Consider the following 27,551-nt stretch of genomic DNA (forward strand, 5'->3'; position numbering starts at 1 on the left):
ACCCTCAGCGACCATCAGTTATCCTCTCTTCGCACTACATGTCTTGCCCATGCCCATTTCTTCTTCTTGATTTCCACTAGAATGTCAGTAACTTGAGTTATTTCTCTGACCCACTCTGCACGCTTCCTATCTTTTAATGTTACCCCTACCATTTTTTGTTCCATAGCCCTCTGCGTTGTCCTCAACTTAAGTAGTTATGTTAATTAATACGGTTTAAAATTATCAGCTCGTTTTCTTTCTTGTTATCTGTGCTGAAGCTAACCAATGGCACCAAGTTAGGCTTCCTGACATTAAATGCTTAACATTTTAGGCATTTCAGAAAAGTTTCAATCTATGAGTGCTCACTACACATTCAAAATTGAGACCTGGTCAGTGTAAAAAGAATAGCAGTACTGATAATTTGAGATGCCTTTGCACTGCCTACATTTAATCATTATCATCAACAGCCAGATTACACCCACTGCAGGGCGAAGGCCTCTTCCATATTCCTCCAATTAACCCGGTCTTGTACAGGCTGCATCCATACGTGAGGGCAAACATGTTGGTATAACATGCATTAGTGTGGCACAATCTTAAGCATTGGGGGTAGAAATTCTAGTCATTGTGTAGGACACAGTACTCTTTGAATATAGTGAACCTCTTTGACCATTTAAGACAATTTTATGGGTTGCTAATGTCGCTGTTTCTGCTTGGTGGCTGGCTTTCTTGTAGATGGTGGGATATCACCCACTCTGGGTGGTCTGCCATGATGCTTTACACTGCCAGTAGCATTCTATATATGGATGATTTACATAATCAGTTGACACAACTTTACAGCTTTGCAGTTGTGCATGTGTACTGTGTTTAGTTTTGGCACAATGACTTAATTACAATTTTCAGTAGTGTTTATTATTGGGCACTCACTCATGTAGCCTCCCTTTTGCCTGTGATTTTAGTTGACTTATGATGGCATCTGTGCTACACTTAAATACTGTAATAACAGCATCAATTTGTAATAGGTAGCATATCTTGCATTGAGCACCACTGTCTCAAGAGGGCTTTGTAAGTAATCATCGTGGGAGGAAGAACTGCTGTATTTTGGCCACATGGTAATTATTCAGGACAGCCATAGCTTCGCTTAGAAAAAAGTGTTGACTTGTTGGGGGTAACACCAGCTAAGCATGCTGTGGTAGAGTGAGCAGTTCCGTTCGTTCCATAGTGCAGCACGCAAGCTTCTGGTTTCGTTTCCCAACTCATCTGGCAGCTTTTTAAGTGGCAATTTTGGCTTGGAATTATCTTCAAAATGCAGAACGCAAAAGGTGTAACACACGCCTAGGGGAGAAAGAGAGAGAGAATAAACTTTATTGATACAAAGTGATTACGCGGGTGGTTCACCCAAGTCCGGGAAACCATTGGCGAATACGGCCCTCCAGGCCTGACCGATCAGTTGGCGCTGAAGGGGGAGGTCTGTTTGAGCCAGCTTCGTTTCCCACTGCTCATGGCTAATTTTCTGTAAACCGTATGTAATCATGGCGAAACATGCAAGCCTGCACACTACCAAACCCAGCCCGACACAATAAGATTTGGCCCGCGCAATACCCCACAAATGCATGTCCGGCCTGCGGAGAGATGTCCGACATCCTCCACATGGTTTGGAATTATGCCTAGGGGAGGTAGTAAATAACTTGTGTCACAAAATTTCTTGGTGTGAAAGTAAAAGAAAAATTAGTCTTGAATGAGGGGATTTGAACTTCTGTATTGTGCATTCAAAAACACAGCTCTTATCCATTGCATCGCAGGACTGATGGGTACAATAGTGTCTGATTTGTCACTATGTTATCGATATATGCTTGGGGGTAGTCGGGTGTTGTAGCTTGTATCAGGACCTATCAGCTGCACAGTGCATTAGTGTATATTGACGATAGAAGTGAAATCTCTTGGCATGCTTGCTTTTTTTGATGTAGCAGTGCAACTGCATTACATGTTTACATGTAACATACCTGCCAGGTCTCCCGAATTATCCGGGAGACTCCCGAATCTTGATGCTTTTGTACGATTGTACGACCAAACCAAATCTCCTGGAAACGCTCCCACGTTTGGTGAAATCTTTTTTCTGGTCTGGCCACATAGCTCCAAAGCACCGTGCTCCAAGGCTATCTACTGCTTGACACCGATTGACATTGTGATCAGTGAAAGGTCTAAAAAGCATAGTCGACCAAGCACAGTTGTTAAAACTGCCAGGACTACTTTCACTTTGCTGTTTGAGACTGTAGCGCCGCCACCGCTTGGGGCGGTTCAGGCGTGGCGCTAAGGTTGGGTTTTGTCTAAAGTTCCAGTGGCTTAATTTCTGCCTATAATGATCCTACACTAACACCGGTTTTTGCTTAGGCAACTTCCGTGTTTACTTGTGCTCTTTGTTACCTTGAAGAGAGGCTGTTTCAGTTTTTGAGCTCGGACCTCAACAAAGCGTGCAGTCTTTTTTTGAATAGCACCATTCCTGTCTTTGAGGCATTGGACTGTCGGCTGCAGTCTCAAGCTCCTCAAATACGCGCATTGCAATCTTTACTTTTTGGGCTTAAGACCTCCTTTCAAGGTTTGTGTAGCCACGCCTTCTAAAGGAACACAAGGACCTACTTATAGTTGATTACCATGACAAAGATGAACAGAAGGATGAAGACATTGTGGAGACTGGAAGCCAAACGCATTGTTCAGAAACTCAAGCCAAGTGAGCAAGAACAATTTTATGAAGCTGTTCGGAAGTACATGATCGCTGCCTGCGATTATATTCGCCTCGAATTCCCTTTGGCTCACAATGCAGTAATTCTAGAGTCTCAGATCTGAAATCTATTGACACTATGTCCTTTCAGAATGTGCTTTTCTTTGTGGAGTGGTTTCCGGTCTTACTGCCACTAAAGCAGCAAGAGTCGAAAGATCAAGCTTTGAATTTTCTGGAAATGGAATTTGTCAAACTTCAGGCGTTTGACATTCCCCAAGATGTGCTGCAATAGTAACGTGCTGACAGGCAATGGAGCGCCATCTCCCAGCTGAAAGGCGCAGATGGGCAAAAGAAATTTATCTGTATCTCGGAAGTAATGCTTGGAATCCTCTGTATACCACACAGCAATGCTGAATGTGAGAGGCAGTTCAGTATTGTAAAAAAAAATCTTACCCAGTTCACATGTCCGACACAACCCTCGGTCACATTCTTTTGGCTAAATGTCGCAGGGGTGAACACTGTTACTGTCGGCAGTACTCAAAGGAATTTCTGAAAAGGGCAGCATCTGCCACATCGAAGATTCCCCAACAGTGAGCAGCGATGTGGCACGTCAGTGGTTTTCAAACAAAAACCACCCAATTCCAGCTCTTCTGAACCAAATAAAAACAACTCATTCAATATAAATGCCTAGTAACTCCTTCATTCCCCCCCTCCCCAGTCCGATGAGATCTCCCTAATGCCTTTTTTGTGAATCTGGCAGGTATGCATGTAATGAAAGACCGTTAACATTCAAATATTTTCACTGGTTTCGAAAAAAGGGCAGGCCAGTGACCTAGACGAGATAACTTGATTGTGTGCATATTTTTTAAGTGTACTTTATTGCAATAGATGTGCAGTCTTTGTCAAAAGCTGAAACCCCAGGGGGGTTTGTTTTTAAGCCTTGTGGTCGGGTTGCTTTAACAACCTTGGAAGTCCTACCAGTTGAAGGGACCAGGACCAAAAATCTTACTTTCATGAGATCTGGAATGCAGGGGATGTAGTACAAACCACACGGTTTGGCTCAGAAGTGAATCCCCTGGGCTGTAAACCTTTGACAGACTGTACTTTCACTGAAGTGCTCCTCCCACTCCTCCCTTCCCCCCTCTTATTTTTTGTCCATGCACTTAATGATGTGGCAAGGAAACCCTGATGGGTTATTCTTAAGTGGCTGTTCTTTTGTGTAAGCTGTCTGGCTCAAGATGTTTAGCTTTAGCTTTAGCTAAAGGCACGAACCACTCTTTTATGGGGGATGCGGGGCTAAAATCATAATTTTCATAAAAAAAAATGTTTTAAAATTTTTGTTGTGTTGGATTGCGCATGTGTGAAAGAAACTTCTCATCAAGTTTGGTTGTCATCTGCGCAGTATAAGAATTGATTTTTTTTTTTTTTTCGAGTTGGGGCACACTCACCACCGAAAGCGCCTGTGAACACTGATTTCAGAACATAGCCGCATTGCGGGCAAGAAATTGAATGCAGAGTGTATCCCCAAGGTAGAATGATTTTTTGTCGTGCTCTCTAGCCAAAAAGGGCCTGCCATCGAGAGTACAGCTGACAGCAAAAAAGAAAAACAAAACTGAAAGGGAAATTTTGGGCCTTGGCGACAACAGATTGGCTGGTAAACTGAAATAGAAGTTTGTATTGACTAAAACTTAGCACGTGACCTTCGAACGCTGTTTTCATACAACTGGTAGCCTGGCTAATCAAAGAGCTCAACCGGGTGGAGATTGAATTTTCAGGTTGAGCTTGAATTTGTAGCCTGGACGAAGGGCATGCCTAGCGAGCAAACAAGAAAAGCATTTCATGAGCGCAGACAAGGGCCCTGGACAGCTCTAAAGATGAAAAAAAAAAAAAAAAAAAAAAAAAAGAGGCAATAGAGCAGTGTCAGATTAAAAAAGACAGCTCAGCGTATACACCAGGCCACTTTGATATATTTGAGCCCTAAATTTGAATACCATGTTCTAAAATTTTTGAACTCATTTTTATCAGTTTGCACTTTTTGCAAGTGCACAACTGTTAGGAAAACTACTATTTTTAAACCCTTTCATCATAGGCTGCTTTCGAGGTGGGTTTCGGACTAAAATTTTGTTGGGGACAAAATAAGATATTTTTGGATTCCTAATTGTTCTCCAAGAAACAGTGTTAAATATAGGACTTAAAGAATGGCAACAGAAACAATAAAGTTTGTTTTAAAAGTGCTCATAGTTTTACAGAAATGTCATAAAGAACCCGCATTGGCCTTATCCTGCACAGTGAACTACCTAGAAGTTATCTAAGCAGAAGTGGTTAGTATATCTTCATGACTTTTGAAATTATAGTTTTCTTAAGCTGGCAAACTTACTCATTATGGCAGCTACATTTCTATTTGTGCTAAGGTGATGAAACAGAATATATTCTAATAAGAGGACGATAAGCCATCCCTGATAATTTTATTGGAATCAACAGCTATATGGTAACAGTACTTGGAGTAGATTTATCGGAAGCAATAGTTCAAAAGGTGACCCTTAAGCCCAGCATCGCCCCTTAAGCTGTCTAGCCAGTGTGATGAAAATGATGTAATCTATTATTGTTACTTAATGGCATTTCCAGCGGCTTTATTTACCTTGGTGTCCTATAGACTAGCGAGCTGTGGAGCATGGTGTAGTAGTCTCGTATTTTGTTCATCATTTAGAGATAATTGAAGATATGTGTAGGGACATATTAATCCGTATTATTTGTGGTGTTTGTGTGCGCTACTTTTGCCAATTTTCACTTACCTTGTTTGTAGTGTGAACGAAATGTGCTGCCTTTTATTGCAGGGGAACCTCCATAGGTGGTAGTCATGGCGCTGGGTTGGTGGCGGTAGGAGACATTGGGCTCTGGCTGCCATCTGTGCGCCATGTCCAAGCACTCGAGCCTGTTTTACACTTTCGAAGTGGGTGACACAAAGTTTACCATCCTGCGGAGGTACCAGAACCTCAAGTCCATCGGCTCTGGGGCCCAGGGCATAGTTTGGTGAGATTCTTCTGTATACATCTGCTGCAGTGGCTTAGTCGGTAGGGTCATCGGCCACTGAGTCAGTGGACCTGGATTCAGACCTGGTTGGGGAGGCCATTTTTCGATTGCGGTGAAATGCAAAAGGTGCTCGTGTGCTGTGCGATGTCGGCGCATAAGAAAGAACCCGATGTCTGAAATAATCTAGAGCCCTCCGCTATGGCATATCTCAGCGCTCATGTGTTTTCGATTGAAATTTAAAGAAGACTGGTTTTTGAGGTGCTTATAAAACCCCACAATTTATTTTAAACTGATGGTGTTAAAGGCCTTGGTCTGCCGAAAAATTATCCTAATTGTGAGCGAAAAATCATGGGCATGGCTGTGGGTGGTTGCAGCTGGCATGACCAGGCACAGATTGGTCATAGGATTGTGCAATGTCGCGCGGCCACATGACATAGCTGATTTGGCAGGAGCTGCCAACTTGGGACTTCTCATTTCAGATGGGAAGGTGAGGAGAATTGAACCCTTCAGGAACCTTACATTCTGATACCACACAGGCACATTCCTACGGCTAGGTTAAACGGGGCTTAATGTCTACGTTGGGTGGCCTTTCGTAGCTTAAGACTTTATGCTAAAAAGTTTGAGATAATAGAGGCACAAATTAAGGGAATAATGATTAAGCAAGTGGTATGTAAATGCATGTATGTGAGGGAGGATTCTCAAGGGAAGCCGCTAATGCTGTCCTGTCATACCCTTAAAGGCGGAGCTTGAGTGTTCACCAATTTTTTTTGTCTGTGTGCAATATTTCTTCTCAAGGAATCTCTTGGTGCACTGATAGCGCTTGACTGCCTTGTATTGCATTGCTTGTGCTGTTTGAGAGATGCAGGCTTCATTCAATTGCCATCTATGCCCTTCCGTGTCATTGACACAATGAGGAGGTGCACCTGTGTGCAAGCATTAAATTTTCTATGTCATGTACTGTCAGTATAGCTGGTGTTGTCAAAGCACTTCTATGGCGGCGTGCAGCCTAGTTTATTGATTCATTCCGGATGTAACTCAGTATTTAAACTTCAGAATTTCAGTTCTGATGTTTATGGCTGCATTGAACTTTTGGTGTGCTTCAGCTCATTTTTTATTCCCAAGTGTACTGGTGTAATTGTTTTCCTAGAAAACTGAAAGCTGTAATACAATTGTTTTTTTTTTTTTTTTTTAGAGTGTAAGTCGGTACATTGATCTCTGAAGCTTATTGCTCTCTATATGGAAGGAAAAGTTCTGTTGGGGTGTCTTGATGGTTATTTTGACTGTGATGTTGGCAGTCAAAATTCACTTTTGTTGTTCAACCGGTTGTTACTATTGGGTCCTGACTTCACGAATCCATTTTTTGAAATTTTGGAAGAAATTCTTGCTCATGGGACCATTCTTTTTTCATGTTTGGTATGCTTTGCTACTATTTTTGCTTCTAAATTTTGCCTTGTGGTTCACCTTGCGTTGTTGCTTTTCTAGTGCGGCCTATGACTCAGTGACTGGTCAGAATGTGGCTATCAAGAAGCTCAGCCGTCCGTTTCAAAATGTGACCCACGCTAAACGAGCATATCGTGAATTCAAGCTTATGAAACTGGTCAATCACAAAAATGTGAGTATTTTATTCTTTTCTAGAGTTCTGCTGTATTCATTTTTGAATAACTAACTTAGCATTTATTCTTGTACTTTTACCACAACCATGTAGGCTTAGGTAACAGGGAAATTGTTTTGGGCAACCATCATTGATTATTGGCACCTTTGGTTTATAGCCTCTGCAGTTACCTTGTTTGTCAATTTTTATGAAGCATACTGACGAAAATGGCACCTGAAGTTGGTGGCAGCACTCTAATTGTGTTGTTGACTAAGAGAGCTTGATCACTCAGACAAGTGCAGGCATGAGTCAGAACATTGCTTCTTTCTTTCAGCACAGCATGAGACATTACTACACGATGTGTGCTTTGGATAGGGCTTTTCAGAAAACTGTGGATTTGCATATTGTTTGTGCTGTGTAGGAAACTTGATTGAATTGTTCTTGTTTGAAATTTGGTGAATCTGGCCTTTCTTCTTTCTGAAGTTGTAGCAAATTTTTTATGTTTGGTGTATGGCGTAACAATGTCATATTAGAAACTTGAATAGTTATTAGACGTAATACAGGCGTTGCACTTGCAGATCCCATTTTATTATGTTTCATATATTGTATTTTCTTGTGTATAAGACGCACCTTTCTATATGATACACCCTTCAAACTTAGAGGCCTTTAGCGAAATAGTTGGCATATAAGACACACCCTTGTATAAGATGCACTGAATTTACCAAGTTAGGGCAATGGCACTCTACTATATGAGCTGGTGCGACCTTTGCGAAATGCTCCGTCGTACCTTGGAGAATGCTCCTTATGCTGCACGAAGTGATAAAAAAAAAAAAAAAGCCGCCCCAAAGAGCTTTCTTTTTAATAAAAGCCTTCATCTTCTGACGCGCTATCAAAAGGTTTGCCAATTTCTGGCGACAGCACTGTCGAGACATCCTTTTCACACTCAGAATCGCTGCTCTGGTGGTCTCTGTGCTCGGGCATCGGGCGCAGTACGGGAAAGAAGTGGAGCACACGCATGCAGTAGCCACCATACAAAGTTGCTGTGGGCAACACGGTAAATCGTTAAATTTCCCTTGGGGGCAACTGGAAGAGTGAGCTGGCTTGTCTTGGCAGTGTGGGTGGACAAGGAATGTTGGTGTTGCATCTTTTGGAATTGCATATTATGGGGCCTGTGAAACGACCGTAGCTTTTGTAATCGCGGATGTCATTACCGCTGCCGTTTCACGGTAAAGTTCGCATAGGAATGTTGGGCAAAACACAAAAAAAAGCATGAAGACTCGCGGTTGTATAGGACGCACTGGCAAAATTTTTGTTAAAAAGCCACATCTTGTACAGGAAACTACAGTATGCTTAAATTTAGACATGTAGTGTGGCTTTACAATTTTCATCTTTTGACATGTTAAAAAGTGCAGTGAATATCTGGGTGCCAAATTTTTTGTGTGCATATTTTGTTTACTGGCCATCTTTGCAGTTGTGGACAGATACTGTGATCACTCACTGAAAGGCACAGAGCACTGACAGGAGCTGGTAGGGCTATAGGTGGCTTCTTTTTTGCAGATAATTGGCCTGCTGAATGCCTTCACCCCGCAGAAAACACTGGAGGAGTTTCAAGATGTGTGAGTACTTGCCTCAGCATTGTGCTGCTACCGTATCTGCATTTAAGCTGCCATCAAGAATGGAGAACTTTTTTTTTGCCTGCCCTTTTTACTGACAACAAATACGTAATAGAAATGTGTAGGAAGTGTCCATTGTCATTGGAGAAATTAGCGGAGGCTTCCTTGTGCATGATGGTGGCTTCACTTTCCTATACTTAAAGTGAAGCTTCCATTCACAAGAAGAAATTGGGGCTCATACAGAGCATATGGAGAGCTGTTAACTGTGGCTTCATTAAACCCTCTTAGACTAGAATCTCTGTTAAGGATCTCAGGGGTCATCAAACAAATTGATGTCACCACCCAAAGTTCGCATTTCAGTGTGAAGAAATTCGCAAGCGGAAGTGCGGGAAATGCATTCATGCTGATCTGTTCAAGGTGATGATACAGTAGTCAACAATTTTGAAAGCAAAAGCTCAACTACTTTTACATGTGCAATCCATAGTTTTGCCTGGCTCTGGCTCATTGACCTTGAAACTGGACCAAGGTCAACACAGAGCACAGAGTTACTCTGAGCACAGAGTTAGCCAATGAGTGGGGCGTGACGTCGCTTCAAAAATTACGTGGGCAGCTGAAGGGAAAAAAAAAAGGCAAACGAGCGGTGCGCACAAGGAGGATGTGCGGTATGGGTGCAATGCAAAAAAATAAATGGCGGGAATGAGAAAGTCTCTCTCCAGCACCCACCTTCTGAAGAAAGACAAGACTGAGGGACCACTCACCCGCGAAAAGTCACAAAAAAAAATTGGTTGAAGCGAACATGTGCTCGCAAACTACTTCGTTTTTGAGGAAATTTTAATACATTAAGTCCTGTGAGGGTTTTACGAGGAATGCAAAATACTTGTTGTGGCGAAAATTTCGTTGAAGTGGTGTTTGTTGTACCGGGATTCAACTGTATTTTATAAACGCTGCTTCTTAAAACTTGATGCGTCCCAGTGTGCGTTCAGCGGAACGTGCATTCAATGCAACACCGGGGGGGCACTCCAACGTTAATTACGCAATTGCATATCACACACACATGGAGGATGTTCTTCGGTTTCTTTTTTTCTTTCATTCATTGTGGATTTTCACGTTACTACGGACAACGCCTACACCAGCTTTTCTGCGATATGGGGCGCTTTAGCTCTCGCGTAATACAAAACAAACACGGTCAGAACTCTGCCACAGAACATTCTTCACGGGGTTCGCTTCGCATAAGCAGCCAAGCAGATGATGCAGGCTCCTGCCACTTGATTGTTGCGCATGCTCGTGCCCTCTTCCGACTTCCACTCTGCTTCTGCTCTGCACACTGCTGCGCAATAGTTCTAAAATTTGGCCGGCTGTACATATTGATGACCGATACTTCAGACTCTGGAGTGGGAAAGTTTGATTTTCTAGACTGAAATACATGCTAGCATTACTGTAGGAATATATTTTCATCATAGAGTATTTTCGCTACCCATCCTAGGTGCAAACAGGCTTTCCTGTCACAACTGATTGGCCTTTGGAATTTAAACATAGTCAGTCGGATAGGTTAGCTTGAATGGGTTTTGCTACTTGTTCCCCATTGTTGCCACTGGAGTTAACGATGTGAGATTGTGTTGTGTGTAATGGCAGCGTCCGTCATGGGTTAGATGCTGCCGCCTGTGGTGCTAGGCAGTAGGGCGGGAGCGCAGTTGGAGGCACTCGCTTCCACACGCTTCTTCTCGTGGGCGTCATTGGCTTCACTTTCGGGTTGCTATTTGTTTTTTTTTTTGGTTTAACGTCCCAAAGCAACACAGGCTATGAAAGGCGCCGTAGTGGACGCCATCAGTGGCTCTAGTCTCTTACTGACGAGAGCTTTTCCCCTATTGCCTCCATCATTGTAAATGGTTTAGTCTATTATGGCAAGTCAGAGTGCTGGTTGGGGCATTGTCTGAGCAGAGAAGCAAAATTACCTTTTCATGGCTTTTTGTGATTCATTCAGGTGGTGGGTTTTTCAGGAAGTTAGTTTCATGCAGCTGCTTGTAACACTTTATTCCTCAGCTGAAGATAAACATGGCCAGATCTTGGCATTGTGCGCATATTGTGTCATGTGTTGCTGTGGAGTGGAAAAAGCTTATAGTGGCACAGAGATGGCCAAGTATTGGTGTCGCATCTGCACTGCCTGCGGTGAATGGAAAGTTGAATGGTGCATCTGCTCATAATAGAGTTGATAACAGATGCACCTAAGAAGGAATGAAATGGGAGATAGGGACTTGTACCCATCTAGGCACTGCTCGAGCGCTACCATCTAATGGGAAAGGAGAAATATGATAAGAAGGACACATATTGGTTGCTACGTAGGGGAGTTTGAAAAAGAGGGGATTAAAAATGGACCCTAGAATTTCATGTTCAAGTTGTATGATATGAGCATGTTTCACGCCCTCACTATTTGCTCGCTTCACACATAGTGCGATAAATGTTCTATTTGTAATTATTTTCGTGTTGCAAGACAGTGTTGGACTTTGTTTAAATATTTGTCGCGTCAAGTGATGGAGGCAAGAACCACACGACAGATCGCAAATGACTACTGGCCTAGCACGAGTGCTCTGTCCTGTGCCACTGCCTGCTTCGTTTTCTTGTCGGAAACAGTATACTGTATAATTCACTTATACCGATATTGAAAACAACCGGAAAGGCCAGTCATTATAACTGATTATCGTAATTTCTGGACTGGCAAAAACACACACACCCACATATTACTTTCCATGCATGCAGGCTTACCTACTTACCAGCGTTGATTGAATCTGGTCGAACAATGAAAGGTAAAGAACACTTTATTACAGAGCCATAAAATAACTTTAACATGGTTAAAAATAATAGGAAATTCATATTTGCTTGAATGTCCGCTGAGATTGACATTCGCTGTTTGCATTTCTTACACAGGGTGTCTAGCAACCGGGAAAACCTGGAATTTACAGGGAAATTTCATGCACTGGGAAAAATTGGGGAAATGTCAGGGAAACCATAAAAAATTTCGCCAAGCCAGGGAAAATGGCACGATATATTCTGCAGTCCATTTTCATTTTAAGCTGATGCCCAGCAAGTATTTTATTTATACAGATTTATTTTTTTTGTGTGTGTTGGGCGAGGCGCAGTATATGCTACTTCAGCGGTAACGCATGGCTGAGCTGCCATAATAGAATAACCAATACGCACGGGAGTTGGGTACTCAATAAAATATGCGGAAGCGCTGCATGAGAGTAGCATGTGACAGAAAGCAGGAATAATTGCAGGCAGCGGCCAGCGCGAAAGCGCTCGGCGAGCTGAGCTACAGCTGTGGTCCGTTGTGACACTCCAGCGGTTGACCACTAACATTTTCGCGATCTCGCCGCAGGTTTCGCGCTTCGTGTGCGCGATAAAATTACTTAACACTTTCATGTCCATAGTCTCGAACTCTGTACCGGCATCACATTTCGCGCTAACGCCGAGGTGAAACTCTCGTTGGGTCGCAGACTTTCCTGACAGAACGGCAATACGCCGTTTCTTGCGGCTTCCAAAGGCTCGTTTGCATGCATGGTTACAATCTACTGTTTTCCGGCATCTCGATCGCAAAGAAAAACGCTTGCACAAAGCGGTGCATCGAGAGAGAGAGAGAGAGAGAGAAAGCACTTTTCAGTCGAATCCAAGACTGAACCTGGATATATCGAATTTTGGTTATATCGAACTCGCGGAATATCCCCTTGAAAATCCCATGTGAAAGTATAGGAAAGCCACGTCATATATTGAACTCAATTTTACCACCGGTCGTTCGATATATCGAACTCCGTACCACGCACTGGAAAGTGTGCCTTCCCCAAAGACGATTGCATCATCCTCGGCCGTTTGCCGCGGGACTTTTTCAAGCTACACGCGGAAGGAATGAGAGGCGACAGTTCGGCAACGGCTGGCCTAGGGCAGCGCCGCGCCCATTCCCCAAAAGCGCGCGCATCTGCGTTTATCGTTTCCCGCGCGCCAGCACGTGCCGTTTACAAGCCACTTGTATGAATGAACCAGAGAGAACCGGTGGGAACAAGAGGGGAAAACCGCGATAGAGCGAAGCACAAAGGCGTGCCCATTCTTTTGCCGAGCTATCTCTCTCCTTCCTCTCTCCCGGCCTTCGTTCGCAGTAGCACGCGCTACGCATGCGCCAAGCCAGCTTAGCCCGTTTTCAGACAGAACGTCGGACGCTTTCTCCAGCGTGTGTTGCGAACCCTCTGCGTGCGGTGGCTGACGTGGCTATGGCGCCTGCGGACATTAAGAAGCGGCAGATTTTTAAAATTTTTTTTTTGCGGGAGTCTGTTATTCTTGCATCTATGAATCAACGAAAACACGTAGTCAGCTGCGATCATGACACCGGCTTTTAGCATTTTTTGCTTCAAACAGCATTTGCAGCTATCACGCTTTCCAGTGATTTTGTGGTAGTGGACTACGCCCGCCCCAATCGTGGTGTGATAAATCGAACCAGGCTTGTGCAATCAAGCCATCACGGGCACTCTGCCAAGTTCGCTCCCTGCCATCGGAGGAGCTATCAAAAGATAAACACGTTGCGACACTATGACGTTATCGCTGTGCAGCATCTTGGGACGCTGCCAAGAAATGAGCGGTAGATGAGACGACCGAAACGGAGTGGCGCGCCATCGACATGCTAGTGAAAACGCTCGCGATTTCTGCCGCGGCGACACAGAAACCTTGTTTTGAGCTGCCGCGGTGGCTCCAGCGGCGAGAGGGACTCGGTTCCAACAAGTTGGAAATGATGCGCTGATCACGCCAGCCAATGGGAGACGCGGAACGGCATAGCTAATCGGACCATAAACTGCGTTCGGAAAACCGGCATGCACAGTCATTCCGCTTGAGTGAAGCTATTTTGAGATAGCGCAAATTGCGCACTAAGAAAACAGTTTAGCCCAAGATGGCGGCGATCGGCTGGCTGCAACGCCAGCGGCGCCCGCCGAATTACGAACAAAATTCCTCTTTTTTTGGGGGGGCATTTTGTGGATGCCGTGATGTTTTGAAAACAGATTATATCGCATTTTGACCAAATTCACTGTTGAAAATTTGAGTGCAGGTGCTGAAAAGAATAAATGTTTCGAAAATGAGTTCGTCTCAAAATCGATTTTTGAACATTTTCGACCCTTCTATGACTCTCGTCTCCCCTTAACCCTCCGGCTGTTATCTTTAAGAATTTTCGCTGCTGCAAGTCTTCAACTAATTTTATTTTCTAACTGATTGTGCATTTATAAACAGTCTGAAAGTTTCCTTTAATGGCCACGGGCGCCGGCGCTATTATACACCTAGGCACGGCCGGTTTTGAGGGAAAGAGAGAAGCGCGTTCTCTCTCTAGACCAGCTGTGACCTAAGGTGCCTCGATGCGAGGCACCCTATATACACCCAAATTGTGACCAGTCAAAACCGCTTTTTTTGATACATGGGGCATATAGGAAATTTCGCAACTGGTAGTGTCGAAGAGCTCTCTGGCATCAATGCACTTTTAATTATCAGTAAACTTGCGACGTTTTTGCCCACTATTAACTCTAATAACAGCCTTTCACTATTTTAAATTGCAGAATATGAAAGCTTTTTGTTGGGAATTATTCGTCTATGCTTATTATCATTAGCAGCTACATTTTTGAGCCTCTGCACTTGTCAGGGAATTTGACCTGAAATAATCGGAGAAAACCTGGAAAAGTGAGGGATTTTGAAAATAGTGGTCTGTTGACACCCTGTTACAGTTGCATTATGCTGCAGTCCTTATTGGTGACTTAATGGACTATAGGTCATCTTCAGCCTTGATGATAATCGAAATCGTAGAGTGCGAAAGCCTGTATTTTTTTCGTAAACCTTCCAACCTGATATCATGCTGGAAATTACGATGAACCTGCTGTTTCACGTCGAGAAATACAGTCAAACCTCGGTATAAAGAACACTCATATAACGAATTATTGAATATAGCAAACTTTTCCGAAATATTTTTGTCAAACACATGTATTTTTAACTTCCCATAGCGAACACGGTTCGGCATAAAACGGATATTACGAACTTCATGACGCCGAGCACTACCTCACTTTAATAGCAGGAGGCAGGCTTCGTTGCACTACATGTGTGTAATGCGGCGCAGCAAACGTTCAAGATTACCTTGCAGGCACTGACAGCGCCACAGATGCCACGACGGCATTGGGAGTTGACAGCCGAAGAAATCTTTGGCCTCCAAGATTACCCCCGCGCGCCTGTTTGTGCGCACGGAGGTGATCTCGGAGGCCATAAGGAATCGTTTGCATCTCACAATCGCCGACAGCGCCGCTTCTGCAGCGGCGGCAGCGGCACGATCGAATGTTGTTTTTTGCCTTTTTTGCATGGAGGAAAGAAACAACTTGCTCTTTTGGTTTTTGCGCCATTCGCGTTTTTTGGTTTTAGTGTTAGCAGCGGCGTAGCCGTCGTAGCGTTCGGCGGAGGCTGCGTCTGTCTTCGTGTCGAGTGTGGTGCGCGGGTGTGCGTAGTGCTGTGATGGCGGTGAACGTGAAAAGAAGAGCAGAACTGACGTTAAAGACCAAGCTCAAGATAAAGGCAGTTTACAAGAGGAGACTGATTGACACTCTTCTCGTTTATGAAGCAGGACTTGAAGGTCGACTTGCTGGGAGCATTAAAGCGGCATGGGACAGCGTGAAAGGCAAAACAATTGCCAACTGCTTTCGGCACGCAGCTTTTGTTCCAGCAGAGGCCCGCGCATCGACGATGGGGACGAAGCAGAAGCAGAGCTCCGCGAGCTCGATGAGTTGACATGCCCGCAACAATGACTGTAGAGGACTTTGTAGGCGGCGACGACATTGCGGCGACCACGGCTGTACTGACGGACGCCGAAATCGCTGTGGAAGTTTCTGAACATCCTGCAGACGAAGCTCAGGCTGACTGTGCAAACGATGAGAACATTCAGACTTCACAAGAAGCGCTTGCTGCATTGGATTTACTGCTCCGCCACTACAGTGCTATTGAGAGCAGCGGGTTTGCCCTTGTTGAGTGTTTGCAAACTGTGGAACAGGACGTGATACGGAACGCGATCAACACAAAAAAGCAGGCCGCGATAACGCAGTTATTTGCGCGTAAATAAATGGACGTGACCCAAGAAGGCACCCTCCGAGTTGCTGTGCCTTCTCTGATTTAATTTTGCTGCTCTTGCATGGATTTTCTACGAAATTTTATATTACGAATTATGGATAGAGCGAACTATTTTCCGATTTTTTAACTGTTCGTTATAAAGAGGTTTCATTGTATCTCCTTGCGCTTGGTCGGTGCATTTTTCACAGCTGCACCCTTTGCATGGCAGTGGCAAAGCAATCGCTTCCCCTCCTCCATCCAGCAATTGCAATGATGGTAGCACTGATTTCGTAAGGCCATACGCAGCGCCTCCTTGTGGATTTCTCCGCGCTGGCCTATTTGCTTGCAGAGTTTTCATGTCCTTAGTCTTTATAGTGTTTTTGTTGTGAAAGCAACATTACGCCAGGTTTTGCCTCGTCACGTAGCCAGTGGCCGGTGGGCACGAATGACCTTGAACAGCCGTTGCCTAGCAAGTTTCAGCCGAGCTCCGCCAGATGACGCCACAGTCAGCGCCACGCCGCTCGCTCCCGCTGGATGGTTTGCCTTGCTTTGTTGCAAAAGCAACTCTTCGGCAGCCAAAGCGAGACCTTGGGTGACCGCAGCTACGCCGTGCACGTGAAGTGTAGCTACGGTCTGCTCGTAAAAAAAAAATGTCTTTGCGAATCGAACCTCCATCCCTCGGATCCCCAGCCAAGCGCTGGGGATCCGAGCTCTTAATGCGTGGTGGCCTCCCCACTCAGAAAGCATGGATGACCTCGAGAGCTCGCGCTACACGCTTCTGAAGTTGCTGCACACGTCTCTGTGTAGGCTGACCAGGGGCATGTGAAGTGAATGATGCATCACATTATCCCACTAGCATTGGCTGCACTGCTTTGTTCTTCTTCCCTGGTAGTACTTCACATACTTTTGCAACATGTTTTGTACTTGCACTCATCCTCTAGCTACATCCAATGTTTACAGTTGCCAACCAATTTTTGAACCTGGCAGGCCCTGAAAATGGTCCTGAACAGCTTGAAAAATATGTGAACTTCAAAAAAATTGTTTTGTTGCAAAAAAGCAAAAACAAGACAGTTTTGAAAATTCTACTTAGTCTTTAATGTTTTTTAAATCTCGTTTTACTGCTGGATTGCATCTGAGCCAGAGTTGCGCATTAATAATGTCCGTGTTGTGTCATGTCGTCCATAGACAAAGACCGATCTCTGACCTAAGCAAGGTGTGGTAGTTCGGCTGTAGCCGGCAGGGCCTATTGGGTGTAAAGAAAAGTGTCACGCACCGTAGGAATACACGTAAACACAAGTTTTCAAAGCGTTGTCTGATTTCGCAGTGAACCTATGAGATCGTTCCTTCACAAAGGAAAGCAGAGTGCATAAATGTGAAAGTATGACTGCAATATATGCTTGTGGGAGTTGCCCACCCCTTGGGTACAGGGTTGGAGCGTGACGCTGCACATAGAAACACTTGTGAGCACAACTTTTCTAAATATTTATCTTGTTTCACTCTGTAACGGTGTAGGCTGTTGCTCGTTGACAGTTGGTAGGGGCTGTGATGAAGAGTGTAACAAAGTATGGTGCATAATTTTGAACCTATCTTTTTAAAATGCCGTGATAAACTTGTGTTGTGAAGCTGGAATACCCCCAGTAGGCACTTCACCTAATTAGTGTTTCTCTGATTAGTGCTAGCTTTTTATGTAGTCCGACATGCTGCTGTGTGCACTGCATTTCCTCTGATACTGCCGTTTAAATTAGACCCTAGAGATAGGTTTACATTGAAGATGGTCCTCGAAAGGCACGATTAAAGGTGTAAACAGTAGTAGATGGCAGTGGCACTAGACCTACACCAATTTGGCAAATACAGGTTGCGCTCTCAGATGCTGCAGCTAGAGGCAGCTGGGGGTATTGTATGAGCCGTTGCCTGCTACAGTGCTTGGTTCTTGCTTTGTTCGCTTGTCATGGTGTTTAAGAAGTTCATGGGATGCTTTCTTGGCTGTCTAGTTCAAACTACTATTAGAGGGAAAATGTAGCATACGCAACAGTATGTTGGGACTCTTAGAAGCTTGTGTGATTTGATGAAATACTGAAAGGATAGAGGGCCCTTTGGGGGTGTGTCCAGCTTCATAACACACATTTATTTCAACATACTAAAAGATAGCTTTGAATTGGTGTCGCACACTTTGTCACACACTTCTTCAAAATACTTTCCACCCATTCACAAACAGTCGTCTCCATGGACATATTGTGAATCGTGGAGAAAATTTAGGGGTGATCAAGGGATAAGTGCAGAACAAAATTTTTTTTATTTTTTAACTTGTCAAGGTATTCCTGTTCTGATTCTGTTCAAATTCTTTTTCCAGTTTCTATCACTCTTACTTGCCACTCTATTGCATTTTTGATTCTATTCCAATTCTGATCCATTAGGCAGTTTTAGAATGGGATCAGAGATAATGGGGGGATGCTAACTGCATCTAGCCACACTGCCCTTTTACTGCGCATGTGTACTGGCCCCCATTTCCCTAACCGATAGGGCTATCCTATTCCTGACTATCTAGGATAGGATGGATAGGGTCATCCTATCGGGGGGTAGAGAAATAGCGGCGCACCAGAGTACATGCGTAGTACAGTAGAATCTCGGTGATACGAAATTCAAAGGGAGACGAAAATTTTCGATCACCCGAAATTTCGTATCTCCAAAAAACGAGCAGAATCCGTTTTCAAGCCTTCCAACAGGTACGAAATATTTATTTTCGTTGAGAGAAATCGCGTATATCCTTCTGCACCTTTCTTTCCGCGAGATCTGATAAGAGTTTTGAAAACTGAAAAATTGGGCCGCTGTCTTCTCTCGCACAGACTCTGAGGTCACGGCGCGCCGCAGAACATCGATGGCGTGTATCGTTTCTGCTGCCGTCGGTGGTAGGTCATCAACGCTTTGGTCGTCGTCATCTTTGTCACTGCATGGAATGCCAGGCTGTGATGACACTTCCTCCGCAATATCTTCAACCGTGCGGAGACCACAGGTGGCGAGGTCATCGTCCGCGGTGACGAAATCGCCGACGCAACAGTCGACGTTAAGTTGATTCCAGACATCGATGGGAATCTGGTCTGGCACTTGCGAGGCAGTAGCCACAGCGGATTTGAAAACCCCACACTTCGCGAAACAATTGGCGATGGTCGTAGGAACGACGCGATCCCAGGCAATTGCAAGAAAATGCACAGCGTCCAGAAGAGTGATCTGGAGATTCGCGTCCTTCCCTTCAATCTTTGCGAGGAGGCGGCGCACCAACAAAGCTTTAAAATGGTGCTTAACATTCCTTATAATCCCAGCATCCAGTGGTTGCAAATGACTTGTTGCGTTCGGGGGTAGGAACACCAGCTTAACACTCTGTAGTGTCATTTGTTTTGGATGGGCGGTGCACTGGTCCAGCAGCAAAACTATTTTTCTGTTGTGGCAAGACATCTTGCGGTCGAGGTACGTGACGAATTCCATAAACAAAGATGTCATCCATGCTTTTTTGTTCGCCTTGTAGACGCAGGGCAATTGACCGGCTGCCTTAAAGCATTGGGGCTTTTGATATTTGCCAATGACTGTCAGTGGCATCTTTTCTGATTCGTCGGCATTGCAACAAAACAAAACTGTAATGCGCTGTTTGCTCTTTTGCCGCCCCGGCAGGCATCGCCTTTAAAGCACAAACTTTTTTTCGGGCTGGAGATTGTAAAAACAGCCCTGCTTCATCTACATTAAAAACATCACGTGCCTCATATCCCGCTATGTAAGACGGCAGTGTGGTTGTCATCCAGTCTTCCACGGCGGAGGCGTCGACCTTTTTTCCTTCGCCACAAACGGTCTTGTATGAAAGATTATGACGCACATTGAACCGGTTAATCCATCCACCGGAGGCCTGAAAGTCATCTGTGAGTGCGATGTCCGCTGCCTTCTCACGAAGCACTTTCCCGTCGATGTTGACGCCGGCCGCCGTGACCTCTCTGAACCATGTTAGAAGAACCTCTTCCAACTTCACATGGTGGGCAGTTTTGGCTTCTTTAGAATTTATCGCGAAGTGCTGCACATTCTGCATAATTTGGTCGCGCTGACCAACGATCGTTGACAACGTTGACAGCGGCAGGCCTAGCTCCTTGGCCATGTCAGTGCGCCTTTTCTTGGGCTCTTTGTCCACCTTATTTAAAATTTCCAATTTGTCTTTAAAGGTCAGCGCCTTTCTCTTCCGTGACATTGCAGTATGATGTATCTTTTCGCGTTGCCGAGATGATCCCAAAATGATGCGCTATCAACGCGTTGTCAGCCTCAACAAGCGAGAAAACGAAGCAACGTGTTGCCGCTGCAGCGGAGACTCCGGAAAGCGGAAGAGCGTGGCCTGCGGCTGCGGGGCGGCGGAGAAATGTGGAGAGGGCCGCAAGGCCGTGCGCACAACACCAATAGCAGAAAGCAACAACGAGATAAAAAAAAAAAAAACAAAATGCGGGGGGGAGATATCGCCGCCTTCTTCGCCAACTTCGCTGCTGCCGCGGGTTGCCAAGCCGGTTTTTTCCCGCTGTATTTTTTTTTCTTCTTTCGCACGCGTGTGCGTGATCCGTGCAGTGCTGCGCCGCTGCGCACGCTTTTCTTGCTGTGAGTGTGTGCGTGGGCCTCGACCGGTCGTGATACCGAAGTTCGTATCACCCGTAGTGAAAAGAAAACGTGTTCGGAAAATCTGATTTTTTGCCCACTGAATGCAATGCAATTCGGCCGGGGAATTTTATGAATTCGTGTCACACCGAATTTCGTATCAGCCGAGTTCGTATCACCGAGATTCTACTGTAGAACGTTGGTGTGGCTAGATGCAGTCAGCATCACTTTATTTGTTGTGATCCTATTCAAAGCTGCCTATTGTGTTTCATTCACCAATCTATTTTATTTATTTATTTCACCAGTACAACTGGAGGGATCTCCTGACAAAAAGCTGCTTTTGCAGCTTGACGTGGCCCGGAGAACCCTTACAAAGTATTACACAAAGCAGTGGCATCGACATGTAACAGAATTACTACAGGAGAATGATGCATGTAAAAAAAAGAGGAAAATACACACTACAGGATACATAAAATGAATACACTCGATAAATGCAATTATTTGGTGTAAAAATATGCCGGCTTTAGGGTCACCTACTACAAAAAATTAGAAGTATGCGTAAGGACATGTAGAAAATTCACCCAGACATGCTGAATTCTCATTCTAGTCTTGTTCCATTTCTGTTCGTAATTGTTTCTATTCTGCATATTTTGGACCACTTTCTGGTCAAAGCTTCAGACGCTGCTGCCATTTATTGCATTAAAATATTTTGGAAAATTTTGCTTGCATGTGTTTCTATGGGTCGCTCTCCCACCCTGCACCCCTGGTGGGAGATGACTCCCATGTGCACATATTGCTGTTTAAAAAAAAACAAAAAACATCATCATCAGCCTAATTCTACCCACTGCAGGGCGAAGGCCTCTCCCATATTCCTCCAATTAACCTGGTCCTCTGTCAGCTTCATCCACTTGACCCCTACGAATTCCTTAATCTCATTCGCCCCTTGCTATGCTTTCCTTCCCTTGGAATCCAGTTTGTCACCCTTAACGACCATCAGTTATCCTCTCTTTGCACTACATGTTCTGCCCATGCCCATTTCTTCTTAATTTCAACTATAGAATGTCAGTAACTTGATTTATTTCCCTGACTCACTCTGCATGCTTCCTATCTTACCTCTACCATTTTTCGTTCCATAACCCTCTGCGTTGTCCTCAACTTAAGTAGAACCCTCTTCGTTAGCCTCCACGTTTCAGCCCCATAGGGCCAAAAAATTATCGCCTTTGAAATTATGCTTCATACTTTCATGTTCAATGGTTTGTAAACGCCACAAGTATAGACGAAATCTTTGTTAAATGTGCAGTCGAACGTTGTTATAGCGAAGTAGCATCAGGATCATAAATTGGTTTATGTCGGATATTCATTATAGTAGTCGACATTAAAATTGGCGCTAATCTGCAGTCGGTGTGAAAAATGCGAGATACAAAAAGGCACTATTCTAGACTTGAGACTCGCTATAAAGAAGTCATTCTTACTTGTCTTCTTGTGGCACTTTAAAACAAAACAAAACAAAAAAACTGGAACATGGAAAGGTCAGGGTACAAACAGAACAAAGTTCTTTTGGCAAAGCAGGTTTGCACATTTATTTGAAGAAGGATGTGATCTCTGTCTGGTGGCTTTTCATAGCACTTAGAGTGGAGTTTCCCGCAGTGACCACTCTCGGCAGGGCCTTTTCTACCTTATTAGTACTTGCTGTCACGAGTCTTTTCAAATAGCCTCGCAGCCTCCTAACAATGTCTGTGATATCCGCACTGCTTGCCGGTGGCTCTTCGCACAGTTCACCGTCATCTTCACTGTCGCCACTGCTGTCATCCGTTGGCAGCACGACTGGACCCACAGTTTCCTGATCCAAAACGGAAGTCCTTAAACGAAGTGCTTGGGAGCATCAGTTGATCCCAAGTTGTGCTGTCCAGCTTCACTCATTCTTTAGGCTAAACTTTGTCTTCGACGGAGGGCAAAATGAAACTGGCATCTGCGAAGCAATTCTTTATTATGGAGTGCCTCGGGTAATTCCATGATCCATACAATATTCAGGCTTAATCTTGGCTATTGATGGCTATTCATCTGTGTCAATAGACGTCAGAAGCCAGTTGCATTGCCAAAACTCTTTCAATAAGTGTACTTGAGAGTGGATGATGCTCTTGTCTAGTGGCTGTAAAGCAGAAGTTGCATTTGGTGGTAGAGCACTAAAAGATTTCTTTCAGTACTATCAAAACTTAGTTCTTCAAACAGTAGCCTGGTAGTAACAGGGCCTTCCTGTACTGCCTCTCCATTTCCTGATCAAGAACATTGAGTCAGTCTTGCAGAGCTTGAGTTTATCAGAGCTTTTTTACTGACCACCTGGGCAACTTGTAAATTCTGGACTCCTTTCAAGGCACCTTGGGTGCTCAAACCTACTGGCTTGCTGATGTCTATGAGCTGTCTCCTGACGGAGCGATCCACATTGATGACAGCAACGGCCATCACCTGGTCTTTGTCCTTACCTCCTTGGTAGGTTCCATTCCTCATGGCCAGTGATTGCTTCAGCGGCAATTCAAAAGCACTCCAGTCTTGTTGACGTTATACTTGTTGCGCCCATCATACTTCTGAACCAGAGGACGAAAGTTCTCACATTTCTCCACATTGACAGTAAGCCCTCCACCACGTGACAGATGATCTTGTGTCTTTCTTTAAAATGTTGTTACCAATCGCTGCTTGCATTCAAATCGTCAAGACCCGGGGCGCAGATCACTGGGCAGTTGACCTTCATTTGAAGGAGGGCTTCTGAAACTGGCAAGTTTTGCGCCCTTATGTCTTTGAATCACACTAACAAAGCTACTTCCACATTGGGGTGATGGCAAGGCCTCACTCGCGTCAGGTTGGTTTTTAGGGCATTCTCGATGTGTATGCCTCTGCCTTCTTCCTTGCACCCGAATCATAGACAGAGTGCTTGGGGTAATGTTAAACTGCACTGCTACATGCTTCTTTTTGCAGCTTCTGTCCACAGCTCTCAGAATCTGACTTTTTATCTCGAGTGAGATGCCCCTCTGCCTGTTTGCCATTTGGGCTGATGCCAGAGACTGGTCATATCAAAATTACTTCCTCTATTCTTCAGCATTGTGCTAGTGGTACCAGCACGTTTTTCCTGTTACCCACTTAATGGAGAGAGAGAGAACGGAACTTTTTATTTAAACCAGCAGATGAAGGAGCTCTGGCTTCCCATCACTTGGAATGGGTGGCAGGGGATTCCCCCCCCCCCCCCCCCCTCAGGTGCAGGTCGGCGGCGTCCCTGGCCAACTGGGCGATGGGTAGCTGGAGCCCAGGGTCAGAGCAGTGCAACACAGTCTCCCAGAGTTGTGGTGTGCTGCGTGCTCCACTTTTCAGTCGGGTAGCAGAGAATTCGTACCACTTCTGAAGCTGTACATCTGTGCAAAGTAAAGGCAAGCTGCTGTCCTCACTTGTCAACAAGTTGTGATCCTCTAAGAATGCATGTTGACTTTAGCATACAAGTGAGAAGGTAAACATTCAGCCTGGTTACCTTTGGCAAAGATGGCCCATACAAGTCTCATTATTCTGACACATAGACTTCTTTTTCCATGTTAAGAGTTCTGTCTTCTTTCACCATTCTCTTAAAGGTATACTGAACAAATATCCAACAATATTGAGGAAGCACCACAATTGCGTTCTTAAGACATGATTACACCAGTACAGACACATAATTCGGGATTTGAGCCAATGGCTTTATTTTTGACGTTTTCTGAGTGGCCGCTGGGTCACAGGCAGCACGCTTCCGACTGTGAGCCGGCTGATGTGACGTCACACTTACCCTCAGTAACGTCGTGGCCCCGCGGCCCCGCTGCTGCTTCCTCCGCACCAGAGATGGTTGACCGGCTACGTGTAGTGTCGGTTCCCCCGTGTCGCGCCATGCGCAATGCTGCAGAGTGTGGAATGCTGCAGACGAGGGAGTTTGAGGGGGATGCGTACAGAGGGCGCATATTGTAGGAAATCGTGCTCTGGGAGGGAAGAATGAGTTGTGTGCAGCGTGATTTAAAGCTGCATGTGGAAGATGCATGAGGTTTTTCTAGTCTGCAAGCTTTGCGCGCTCGGATGTGGAATGTGGAATGCTGCAGAAGAGGGAGGTCGAGGGGGGTGGGTATTGCGGGCAATTGTTTGCGCACTGCAAGGGAAGGGTGGGTAGTGTGCAACATAGTCGCTGTCCCGTAGAAAAACGAGCAGCAGTTTTAGGATATATATTTATATACAGTCGAACGCGGAGATATCGAACTCGAAGGCGATCGCGAAATAGTTCGATATATCAATAATTCGATATACAGAAATCGGCTCGGGACGGCACTTACGATGCGAAAAAATGATACCGTATTTGCCGCGTAATCAACTCACTCTCCTAATGAACCCACCCTCCGCTTTTGCACTCGAGAATTTTTGAAAAAAAAAAAAAGTGTTAAGGCCAGCTCGCTTACATGCAAGCGATCTCAGCGACGAGCGGGAGCTACAGAGCAAAAAATTTCCAACTTGTTGGAACTGCGTCCCTGGCAGCTCAAAACAAGGTTTCTGTGTGGTCGCAGCGGAAATCGCCAGCGTTTTCGCTTGCTTATTGCACTCACATTTGGTCGTCTCATCCACAGCTCATTTCTTGGCAGCGTGCCAAGATGCTGCGCAGCGATGATAACGACCTCAACGTCTCTGCGTGTTTATCTTTTGATAGCTCCTGCGGCGGCGGGGAGCGAACTTGGCAGACTGCCCGTGATGGCTTGATTGCACAAGCCTGGTTCGATTTATCACGCCGTGCCTGCGCCTGAGGCCCCAGTAGTCCACTGCCACAAAACCATTGAAAAGCGTGATACAGTTGCTGCAAATGCTGTTTGAAGCGAAAAATGCTAAAAGCCAGTGTCATGATTGCAGCTGACCGCGTGCTCTTGTTGATTCATGCATGCAAGGATAAACGACTCTAGACTTTTACATGGATGGCTCGAAAACAGATCATTATGTCGGAAGCGCAGTTGTTCAAGGCGAATGGGAGGAAATAAGACTTCCACAGTGCGCGTCCATCTTTACAGCTGAATGCTATGCTGTCTCTGTTGCCATAGAGAAAATAACGAAAGAAAACCTCAGGAGAAGTATTATTTACACAGATTCCCTAAGTGTAGTCACAGCCCTTCACACAAGAAATGCAGTTATACCAATACTGGGAAACATCATACACAGCATAGCAACACTTTCAGATGAAGGACGAAGCATAAAAATTTGCTGGGTACCCAGTCATGTAGGAATCCGAGGTAATGAAAAAGCAGATATGTGCGCTGCCAAAGCTCGAGACAAGAAAATAAAAGAAGTGCAGATACCTTCTCAAGACTGCATGAAATTGGTACAAAGTAAACTGATACAAAAATGGCAGTCCACTTGGAACTCTGAAACAAATAACAAACTACACCTCATAAAGCCTGTAATAGAAGAGTGGAAATCGAGCACCCACCTTGAACGTTTCAAAGAAGTGGCTCTATGCCGTCTTCGCATAGGACACACACATTTAACACATAGCTTCATTTTAACTAAACAGGATAAACCCATGTGTGATTCATGCGGACACGAGCTAACAGTCATCCATATTTTAATCTCATGCAGACAACTTGAACAACTAAGAAAAAAACATTTTACACAGTTTTACAAACAACACATTCCTCTTCATCCAGCGTTGCTTTTAGGTGAAAATGCGCTTGTTGATTTGCCCTGTGTTTTCAGGTTTTTAAAAGAAGCAAACGTCCTAAACAGAATGCAAGTTTAAATTACATAAATACAACACTCTTAACCATAAAATTGGCGCATGATAGCCTAAGTTGCTTATGCGGCACTAAACCCAACCCAACACAACACAACACAACACAAAAAAAAAAAAAAAAATATGCTGCTTCGTAACGCCTTATTCTACGCTACGCCGCGCGTACAGCGCAACGATAAAAATAGACGATCTCGCAAAAAAAAAAATTAAAATAAGATCTGCCGTTTCCTAACTTCTGCAGGTGCCATAGCCAAGTCAGCCGCCGCGCGCAGAGGGTTCGCAATACACGCTGGAGAAAGCGTCCGACGCTCTGTCTGAAAACGGGCTGAGTTGGCTTGGCGCATGCGTAACGCATGCTACTGCTAGAGTGTACTAGAAGGGTCTTTAGTACACTCTACTACTGCGAACGAAGGCCGGGAAAGAGGAAGGAGAGAGATAGCTAGGCAAAAGAATGGGCACACCCTTGCGCTTCGCTCTATCGCGTTTTTCCCCTCGCGTTCCCACCGGTTCTCTCTGGTTCATTGACGCACATCTTGCAAACGTCACGTGCTGGCGCGCGGGAAACGATAACAACCGCAGAGACGCGTGCGTGCCTTTGGGGAATGGGCGCGGCATTGCCCTAGCCGAATTGTCCCCCCTCATTCCTTCCGCGTGTGACTTGAAAACGTCACGTGGCAAACGGCTGAGGGTGATGCGATCCTCTTTGGGAAAGGCACACTTTCCAATGCGTGGTGCGGAGTTCGATATATCGAACGACCGGTGAAATTGAGTTTGATATATGACGTGGCTTTCCTATACTTTTACATGGGATTTTCAAGCGGATATTCCGTGAGTTCGATATAACCAAAATTCGATATATCCGGGTTCGATATATCCGGGTTTTACTGTATATATATACTGCGTGTTCTTCGTGAGAGTGCCACAGAGGAAGGGAAAAATGAGCGGGTGTGATCGCTCGCGATGGGGGTGGCTAGGAAGACATGTCAGGTAAAAGTGACATGATTTCCGGTTTTGTCATAGCTTTCACAGGAAACCGCTAGGTGTGGTGATTTGAGAAATATTCTTTAAAATACTTACTTTCCGCTAATTTCTGTTCATAAAGTGTGTTGTTTTGATCACTCTCAA

General features: G+C 44.9%; 1 protein-coding gene across 4 annotated transcripts in view; it reads left to right on the top strand.

Annotated features, from left to right (window-relative positions):
• The window catches only part of bsk (mitogen-activated protein kinase dJNK), a 64,971-nt gene that overhangs the window by 5,695 nt on the left and 31,725 nt on the right, over positions 1-27,551 (top strand). For all 4 annotated transcript variants that reach the window (XM_084588522.1, XM_084588520.1, XM_084588524.1 and 1 more), the window contains exons 2-4: positions 5,530-5,725; positions 7,208-7,337; positions 8,874-8,932. In XM_084588522.1, the coding sequence (XP_084444648.1) occupies positions 5,610-5,725; positions 7,208-7,337; positions 8,874-8,932 (305 nt within the window). In that variant the 5' untranslated portion in view covers positions 5,530-5,609. The remainder of the gene's footprint in view (positions 1-5,529; positions 5,726-7,207; positions 7,338-8,873; positions 8,933-27,551) is intronic.

This window comes from Amblyomma maculatum, chromosome 1 (genome assembly GCF_055883805.1).
Source record: "Amblyomma maculatum isolate TAMU_Amacu chromosome 1, ASM5588380v1, whole genome shotgun sequence".
NCBI lineage: Eukaryota > Metazoa > Arthropoda > Arachnida > Ixodida > Ixodidae > Amblyomma > Amblyomma maculatum.